The sequence below is a fragment of the Olea europaea genome, chromosome 19 (assembly GCF_002742605.1).
Source record: "Olea europaea var. sylvestris chromosome 19, O_europaea_v1, whole genome shotgun sequence".
NCBI lineage: Eukaryota > Viridiplantae > Streptophyta > Magnoliopsida > Lamiales > Oleaceae > Olea > Olea europaea.
The window spans coordinates 2,706,221-2,716,846 of NC_036255.1; the positions used below are offsets into that span (position 1 = coordinate 2,706,221).

General features: G+C 40.1%; 1 protein-coding gene across 1 annotated transcript; it reads left to right on the forward strand.

Moving 5' to 3' along the window:
• Positions 1 to 353: 353 nt before the first annotated feature.
• LOC111368922 lies at positions 354 to 1,412 on the forward strand. The gene has a single exon (XM_022990430.1). It carries the CDS (start codon positions 354 to 356, stop codon positions 1,410 to 1,412), a length of 1,059 nt encoding a protein of 352 aa, XP_022846198.1.
• Positions 1,413 to 10,626: the final 9,214 nt, after the last annotated feature.

A 10,626-nucleotide genomic window follows, 5' to 3' on the forward strand; every position in this document is an offset into this window, starting at 1 on the left:
TGCTTGCTGTGCAGGACAAGTTCCTTTTTAAGGTCAGCAGGTCAGGCCTCAAAATGTTAACTGTGGTATGTGCAGACGATAATTGCAAGTGGATGTTATGGGCTTCGAGTGTGAAGCAGTATGCAATATTCATGATCCGTAAATTCAACAATGTTCACACATGTTCCGTAGATTTTCGTCGTAACGCACATCGACATGCCACTACTTCTGTAATTGCCGAGCATATTTTGGAAAAATTGGATAATCCATACCGATCGTACGATCCTACCGCTATTGCATGTGACATGGAACGCTAGTTTGGTGTGGAAATAAGTTACCACAAAGCACATAGGGGCAAGGTGGCTACTTTACATATGCTACACAGTACACCGGGGGATAGTTTTCAAAAACTATCGTCATACTGTCACGTCCTAAGAGAGAGCAACCCGGGGACAGTAACCTACATTGAAGTTGATTCGCGTACCAGGTTTCATTACTTCTTCCTGGCTTTCGGTGCAAGCATTCGTGGTTACATACACTACTTGAGGCCCGTTATTTGTGTTGACGGTACTCACTTGAAAGGTCCATACAAGGGTATACTTCTGCTGGCAACCGGCCAAGATGCTAACAAACATATTTATCCCCTATTATGGGGGATCGTTGATGCCGAAACAAATAGATCGTGGATGTGGTTTATGTCGAACTTGAAAGAGCTTATAGGAGACTCGGCTGAATTAGTTTTTGTTTCCGATAGGAAAAATAGTATTTCTAATTCCATTGCTCACGTATTTCCTTTGTCTCAGCATGGGTATTGTATTTGGCATCTGAAGAAGAACTTAATCCAGCGGTACAATAACGCAAGTGCAATATTTCTATTCAAACGAGCTGCAAGAACTTCTCGGGTCGAAGAGTTTGAAAGACTTTTGGGACAGATCTGTAGGGTAAGTGAACGAGCGCATGGGTGCTTGGAGCGAGCTGGTTTTTCATTTTGGTCACGAGCACTATTCTTTGGGCAACGTTACAACATATTGACAAACAACAACGCGGAATCTTTAAACTCAATGTTGAGACATGCATGTTCATTGCCGATCACATGCTTGGTCAAACACATTCGGCAAACTGTGCAGAAGTGGTTCTACGAACGTCAAACAAATACAACCGCATGTAGTGCCGTGTTGTCAACGAGGATGGAAAGCCAGTTACGGACAACGTTCGAAGCAGGTGCAAGGCTTCGAGCTCAAAGCCTGACAGAGAACTTAACACAAGTTGGACTATCCAATGACACGGACATCGTGGACTTCTCCGATAACACGTACACTTGTTATGAGTTTCAGCTTAATCGTATGCCATGCATTCATGTAAGTCGCACTTCCTGCTTGCGAGGTAAGTCATTGTACGATTTATGCTCACCGTATTACAAATCGGATTACTAGAGAGTTGCCTACAGCGAAGCAATCTATCCTCTTATGCATGAAGTGGACTGGATTGTCCTGAATGAAATCTCAGGTACTCATATTCTGCCACCGAGTGTACGTCGTCCTCCAGGTAGACCACCCACACGACGTCGTCGATCCAGACACGAGTCCACCACACGACTGAGGAAATGCACTCGCTGTGGTAGAGTCGGTCATAATCGGACCACATGTTCAAACCCCATTGTACCACGGCCCATTCAAATAGGCTCTTCTCTGTGACTGGCCGAAGTTGTATGTTTACTTTTTCCCATGTCGTTGTACCTAATCAATGCATTTATTATAATTCTGTTATCAATTGTACCCATGTGTCATATCATAATTCCACGTTTCTGATGTATCTACCATTCTCTGTACATCTACGAACTGACATTGGCTAAGTTCTGATAATTGAGAAGTTTTTCATAGTTACGATTAAACCGTCGGTTTGGACAGATGTCTCAGTCATTCTCGATAGTTGACAAAAACGTGCACCGCATTCAATATCAGGTTCACGTACATGGTAAACTGTACATTTCATTCCTAGAATCAAATAGAATCACAAATCTTACAGGACACAACATATTTAAAAGCGTACGACTCACCCTCCAACTCCACGATCATGCTACATAGTTGATGGTAGTAAGCAACACCTAAGGTGTGCGCATAATAAATTACTGTCCACATAATAATGATTTTTTCAGTCCCGACCAAGTGAATTATAAATTGCAACATTTTAAATAGTTCACTGGATTGACGGCATGATGCGCACCATTTTTTAACATCCGCCCAACGTATGGTGTGAGCACACCCATTAGCACCTTACATTATTCCAAATACGCACATGCAAAACCATATGAGACAATATATCTTTCAAACCATAGAATCTGCCCTCCTACTCTACAAACCTTCCGATTTTTTATCCACTCAAAAAGAATTTTTTCAATCCCCATGAAATAGATTATAATTCACAACATCGATAATACTCCACACAATTGAGCACAATTGAGCGCACGGTAAACACAATTTCATAACATTGGGTCCACTTACTACAAAATATGAGTCAATTTACAAGATACTGCTGCAGAAGCCCGACACTTCATTTGTTGTGCCCGACAGATTGTCTTTGTCATTCTTGACAGTTGGACCCCAAAATACACCGTCCGTGACATCCTATGGGAATGGTAATGCAGATCTTTACAATTGTGTTCACCGAATAGAAAAAGAACAAAATACAGGACTACGCATCACTTATTCACTACGAAAAATGGGTGTCACTTCATTCGTCCTCTACAACTGAGCCTTGTCCCCCGCTGTCTTCGCTCGACTCGTTCGACAAGATGATAATTACCTCATTATGTGGGACGTACGCCAACCCGTCTTCGTCATCTTCACTTCCTCCTTCGTATCCAACGTCGACCTCGAAACGCTCATCGAACACTGCGTTGGGTGATTGCACACCCTCTACCACTACATCTTCCAAGTTGGAAAATAGAACGGGGGAAATGGCTCTTCTACCAATACGAGGGTTAGCTTCCTCATCGTCCGACGAAATGTAGATTGGAAATAATGGAGATGAACCGAGAACTGGTACTGGCTCGTTGACGTTGAACGTTTCGGTGCTTTCTGTGGATGAACTCATTATATCGATGTTGTCAAGTATTGATGAAACGGATAATGTTCGAGGACTTTTAGTTCGAAGAATGGTATTCAACTAGGTTGTTTCTAAGATACAATGAACTCACATTCTGTATTTATAAGTAAGAAGAATGGGGAGCAATTATGTTCATCACCTTCCCAACCACCATGTCCAATCGCCTTGTCAATGTGAAAACCAATTGGTGTGATTGTTCAATAAATTAAGTGTACATTTATCCCATTTTTCCCATAATTACCAGGACCTTAAAGGCTCATAAATCTTGTGTACTATTAAGCAATGAGGATATCTTGCAACTAAAATATTGTCAAACTAATTTCCAGCTACTTGTACCATGTTCAAAAGGGTACAGGGTCTCACCCATGTGGCTCATGATGTCAACGTACATGTTCGACGATGCATGAAACATAATGAAACGAATATAAAGTCATTTTCTAGCTCGAAGCTTGTGGTTGTCATGGTTTTGACATTTTTAATGGCTCATCTTCTGAAATTTAACGACTATTATTAATGCACTCGCACGTGATAATCTAAACAATAAATTACGACTATAGCGGATATATGCCGTCCTAACGCGAGTCAAGGGGCTTCATTGCAACACAAATACTTCTCTCTTTAATCATTTCAAATATAGGTAACTACACGTCCAGCTCGAACAAATTTAGGACATCGACTGTTTGAACTAGACGAAAATTTTACACCCCCAAAAAATATAAAATCCCACGTTGTCACTGTGCGCTGCATCTCATGTACGTGCACCAAATATGACATTCGGCTAACGGGCTTTCGTCTGAATGAGCTCCCATCTCTGCAACTACATTCAAATAAATGCCATAAATTACAAATATGCCAAAGGTTATACAGTTGAGCGATTGCAATAATGTGTCATGAATTAAGAACATGAAGAACCGTATAACTCAATTGCATGTGATCCCAAGCGTTTGGAAAATTTCGATTGCAAACATTTTCATGCATTACAAATACGAATAGTCATATCTTCGAATTGCAGGTGATCCTAAACTTACACTGAATTTGTAATGATGATGTCTCTCATAATTTGTAGATATTACGAGCAGATAAATATTTCCATGAATAAAATATCTCTCACCCTTAAAGGTAGACAATTATTTGTCTACATTTCTTCCCAAAATTACTCCGATAGAAGATACATAAAATCAACGCAAAGTCCAGATGACATATTGTAGGATATGGGTATGTTCCTATAAAGAATATTTTATATCAATTATTTTATGAACTCGGAACTTTACTAGCCAACCTACCTTGCATACATTCAAATTATTTTTCTTGACATGCTTCAAGAATAGGAAAAGGTCAATGATATCCTATCCTCACACGCAGGCAATAATCCATCCTTTACACATCATAGATAAACTTAACAACTAAGTTACCTTGAGATCCGGGGACGTTTAGCACTGCCCAAAAATGAGATGAGCTTGTCCAACTTGTTCTCTCCCAATTCTGCCAACATCGCAACCAACCTGTTCACGGACTATAAGATAAGCGATCTCTCAAGAAAGAAAGAAACTCGAATAAAAATAACAACATAATATGGCAAAATACGAATTATCTGACCCGCCGAATGCTCTCCACAATATTGGGAATTTGTTGCTATGGCATCACTTTTAAAATTGCCTTACATCACTGCCTCAGGACATAATTCCCACTATAATGGCATATGTACACCATCCTCAAACTAATGAAACAACATTCAAGAGAACACTACAATGGCGTACGTATACCATACACGGATAAGCACTGAACACATTAGGCGAAATCACTGAAAACATGTAACACATAAGAACAACAAAGTTGACAGAAAATATGTATAACAATAACGTCGTCGGGAATTTTAAATTTCCCGGAAGAGTCATGTAATAAAAGTCAGAAAATAAGTTGAACATGTGTTATGCTGGTACCTAAAACTGTCAGCATTTTCCTGAAATCGACATGACATTCAACACCAACAACGCAAAATGTGATGAATGCGTGAAGCATCGCCACGGTATCCCAATAGTACGTAAAATGTAAAGGTAAACAAAAACCATATCAATGATACAAAATCCAGCCAGTTAACATCCCAACAAAATGTCTACCAATTCAGTCACCACCCAAAAACGAGTTCAAAACCATCATCGTGCTCTCCGGCCAGTTAAGAACAGCTACTTCTTAGTTCTCTTCGCCCTCTCCCCCGTATATGGAGTCTTCGTAGCAATAGTTGGTCGTCGCAACTGTGCCGAGCGTCGTCTCATTGTAGGAACTCTAGCTCGTGCTTCGGGTACCGGCCCAGGAGCTGGGAGTTCAGTGACAACACCTATAGAGAATAGAGACGGGCCAAGTTAGTTACCAAAATTGCATGTGATCAAAAGTGTGTAATGGAACCACTACCAATATACCCAGTTAACTTACCATCGCCATCCGTCGTATCGCAACCGTCTGCCTCTTCGTCGTCGTCCCCGGCATCATTTGAGGGCTTAGTGACTCCTGCATCTGACCAGTACAACACGTATGCAAGTGTACTTGCCGTTAAATACAATTGAAAAAAACCCTCGTAAATGACGCAGTACTTTGCACTTCTTCGCTTGCAGCGGACACTGGCAGGTTCAGATCGTCCTGGCTTGGCGCAATGTGTGCTGCGTCTGATGAAAACAACATTATAACAATTTCATTATAATAAGTGGGGAAAATTTCCAACCATGCAAAGTACATGAAGTAATAAATTTAGATTGTACAAATGAAAAATCCACATATCTAGCATATTTCCTGTGTCAATTGCGATGTCCGACTTGTACGGGCATGGCTCCACGGGTCCTCCATATACGTCTACGTCACAATTGAAACAAGAACAATACTACGTTAGACAGAGGTATGATGCGTAATGATGAACGTTGGTTAAAATTGTAAAGCAAAAGCTGTACGCAGGTAACAGGCATACCTTCTGGTAAAGAACCCGGGAAGCCGACCTCCATGTCGACCCTCGTCGCAGGTTCTGTGGTAGTCGGACCAGCTCGGGCCGCGAGGGTAGCTAAGAACTCTCGAAGACTTGTACATTCTGAGGTCACGTGCTGTTGGATTTCGAGCTTCACTGTCCGGAGTCGCATTTCAAATAGGATTCTAGGGTCCAAGAACAGCTCTTCCACGTCCCCTCTGGTCAGGCCAGGTGCAAATGTTCCTACGGCTCTTACTTGCGTTGTGCTCCGTCGCTCTAGAAAAGGGTCTCGTGGTGGCCGAGGTGAGGAAGAGGCACCCCTAGCTCCTCCACGGGTGTCCTCACTGGCGCTGGAGCCCTCACCGTTAGACTCGCCAGTATCCTCACTGTCCTCACTGTCTAGATCACAGCCCAATACACCTTTTCCTCATCGCCTCCGGACGTCTACTCCTCACTTCTTCCTCCTTTGGATGCCTCCTCCTCAGAATCTTCCCTTGCCACATGTCCGCCGTCACGACCGTCACCGCCCGATGGATTGAACTGCGACGCGACAACGATCCTTGCAATGTCATCCAGAATCGAAACCGGGGGTTCATCGTACGGCACGAGAGTCGAAAAATTGGGTTGTTGCGCCTCAGCATCGGTGGGCTGTAGTGTTGTGTACACGTGGAGCTGCAAAACAAGGTTACAGTACTCACATTAGAAGGCACAACATTGTAACAAAACGATCAAAATGGAACTTGCGATCCTATTCTATGTATACCTTGACATTCTTGAAGAATGCATCATATGTACGATTCTGTGGTTGTTTCATTGTCGACCAGCGAAGAAGTCGTGGCAGTCGCTCGCCTACTCACTCGGCAAAACGTTCCCCAACCTCCGAAAGCGCCTAGTACGCTCAAACCTGTGGGAAGAAGAAACACAAATTCGGTTTCATAATATTCTACGAACGACGCTACCGGAGATGAAAACTGGGCATGGTATAATAATGCAACTAATGTTCATACCTGCATGGCAATGGAGAAGCCGTGGACTGTGTAAGTAATCTCCTTCTCCTTCCTCCTCTTTGCCTTTTAAATTTTTTTTGCCCAAATACCTCGAAATCCGTGCAACAGACGCCTATATCCGACCCTATCCCAAGGGTAGGCAAAAAATAAGTCCAGGTCGTCCACGATTGATAGTGTTGGCAAATGAATACCGACATTATTATCCGGAGCATTGAAAACTCCCTCGAGAATTAGAACCAGCCCTAGCTTGTAGCGATCAGCTCGAGGCGTCGAACTTCGGGCCATAGTAGACTGCAGTTGAGCCAACGAAATCTTGTCATTGGATTTGAAGTACCTCTCTTTCAACCGCCTCCTCTCTAGCAATCGATCGAATTTAGCACCCTCTGGGAATGCACTGCATCTTAACCCTATCGCAAGCGCATACTCCTGTAGACCGAATCTCATGAGATGCCCTTGCACGCTGAACCATAGCTCATACAACTTATCGGTGCGGATGGTTCTGAAAACTAGCTGCTGGATGAGTTGGGCAGAGAATTGAATGTCCGGAATGTCGGCCAGATACTCAAGAGAGGAGTTGCGGAAGTCCTCTTGGTGTCGCTCGTCGAATTGGTCCATGACATTCTTCACATACTTAAGGTTGCTACGTTGCGAAATGTGGGCCCGCAACCTTGCACTTTTCGGAATACGAAATTCGAACTCCATCATGCCTGCAAGGTATATTCATATAAACGGGGTTACGGGATGAACATAAACAATTATAACCTTTATAGCAATTCAATGAAGGGAAATGAGGCGCTAGAACAGTGAACTATCGAGAAAAACTGAAGTCAACCATCGGTACTGACAGATCATCTGTCGAGACCTGCGGATACTGACAGTTTGGAGGGTTAACTGTCGAGAAAAATTGAGGTGAAACCTCGGGTATGACAGTTAGCTGGGAGTTGGTCTGCTTGCTAAACTGACATATGCAGGCAAACAACATTGACATGCAAGGACATCGAATGAAATTCACATCACTTGAAGAGAAATACAAATTACTGTAAATGAAATTGAAGAAAATAATAAATGAAAATTAGAAAACTAAGCGGTAGAGGGGAAGAGAGAAGCTTACAGCGACGGTAATGGCGGACGGCGGCGGGCGTGCTATTACTTTGATATGAAACGGATAAATGTTGTCAGCAATTAAACCGGACTACCTGTACGTAAGAACGGAAGAGTTGTGGCAAGCACGCTATTGAAAGAAACAAGGACAATTTATGGAAAAAAAATCAATATGAACTAAAAAGTTATTTACAAATTTTCCCCTGTGAAATCAATATCGTTAATAATCCAGCTAAACAATGGCCTCTCAATAGATGTGTACATTATATAAACTTCTTCCCAAGTATTTTTCAAATTGTTCAACAATTGCCTGAAGTATAACATTTTTTTCATAGGTAATTCCCCGAAGTTTAATATAATTCTACAAGTTCATAAATTATAATATAATTCAACAAGTTCCACATCAGAGTACAATTCTAAATGTTATCTATAAAAGACATTCTAAGAAAAGTGGTTTTAATATATTTCGTTTCACAAGTAAAATTATAGTGGAATGCATTGTGCACCTCAGCATGCTTAGCACCAGATGCCTAACAAAAATGTTGTTTCCATAAATTTTCAAGAAATGCACCACAAGTTACACAGCATTTACTAGAGTTTCAAGAATTCTTCAGGTAAATACTTCCATCAGTAATTTCCTCACTTGAATTGCGCAAAGAACCTATGTTATGCACACAACCAAAATGGCATTCCTTGAAAATTAACAGACTTCCATTTAAATTATTTCTCATTTCATTTGCTCAAAACAATCACGTAATCTGAATTGTAGATGTTGCCCATATCAAACCATTGACAAAAGTTGGATGTAATATGATAACTTTGCAGATTAATGAAATGTAAATAAATAAGACTCAATACTTGAATTTTTAAATAAAACTAGTGAGATGCATGTGCAATGCACATGCTATAATATAGATCGCTATGAAATAGCGTTACATATAAACAAAAATTATATGTCTTCACTATTGGTTACATCAATTTGATGTCCCGGTTCCTAGAAAATTAAAATATGCTAATGCATTAAGGATCTCAACATAACAGACATGAATTAGATTTTCTCTAAAAATAGTAATAATAAACCTAGAACTTGCCTAGTAAATTTTCTAATAATAATATTGTAGCGAGTCAATTTTATGCCCTTTTTTATTTCCATTCTTCTTAAAAATCTTTTTTTTTTAAAACTCATTTTTAACCACACATTGTTCAATAAAATAATATTAAACGCAAATCCAAAACTTTTCTTTAATTTTCAACTATACATTCTCCATCAATTTGCTATTCGAAATGCATTAATTTCCCCAGCAATGGGGATCAAACAAGGGCTATATCTACACACTACTCATAGTTTTCATGGTTGAGGTCCAACTTAAAAAATTGGAGATAAGTCATTTATTTGGCGTAAAAGGAAGATTCTACTTTTAACCTCCACTTTATTCAAGATTTTACACCAGAATTTACATGTAAGACTACATGCTATAGAAAAAACATGAAATCGCAACAATCTTCATAAGATAGTCCAGTAGCATGAATCACATTGTAATGATAGTCCAGTAGCATGAATCACATTGTAATGACGGAATTAAAACTAAAGTCAAGAGAAACCAAATATTTAGATCTAACCAAACAGATCTTAACTGAAGGATGCCTTTTTAACCTCTTGTCCATTGTCCAAAATGTACACTTCTCTATGCTCAAAAGTTGTTTCCTAGCCAATTGCAATATAGCTTTCAGATATAGATAAGCCAACAAATTTCTACAAAAAAGCAATGTCTGCCATTAGATGTCAAGTATGACCACATTTCATTACAAAATGATGGGGAAAAATCAAAGATTATGAATAAGGTCCGGAAGACATTAGAGAAATTCGATCAACGTGTTATACAACACATTTGCTTGTAGGATATGAACACATACTCAAAGATGAGGACTACTGTGAAATGAAATGAATGAAAAGCTGCATTGTTGTTTGCTACGTGCAAATAATGGGGGCAAATACAAGAAAAATGTTAAAATGAAATTTTAACCAGGTAAAATGGAAGTTCCTTTCCATCTAACCGTACTATTTATTAATTCTCCACAATTTGCGAGCACTAAAGCCACAAGAGAGTGGTTTCTATGATTTGTTCATACCTCAGTTTCTTTCTGAATAGACACGAGTAAATTGACAAGAACTTAGCATACAGCCTTTATCGTGCTTCATATTGCAAACAATGGGTATCTAATCAAACCAACTCACTTCCCTCTTCATTTGAAAAATGACCCTCCAAACAAAAATCTTTAAGCATCACAATTTTTTATGGGTATCAAATGAGATAAAGTGCCTAAAAGTATGCCGAGAGGCTCTTAGATCCTCACAAATTCATTAGTGGAACTACTCAAAATTTAAAAAGCACAAGATGATAGACAATTTTGAAGTTACACAAATTAAGCCCCAATTACCAACCGTTATTTCAACACTCGTTAATTTTCATACTCATTTCAACC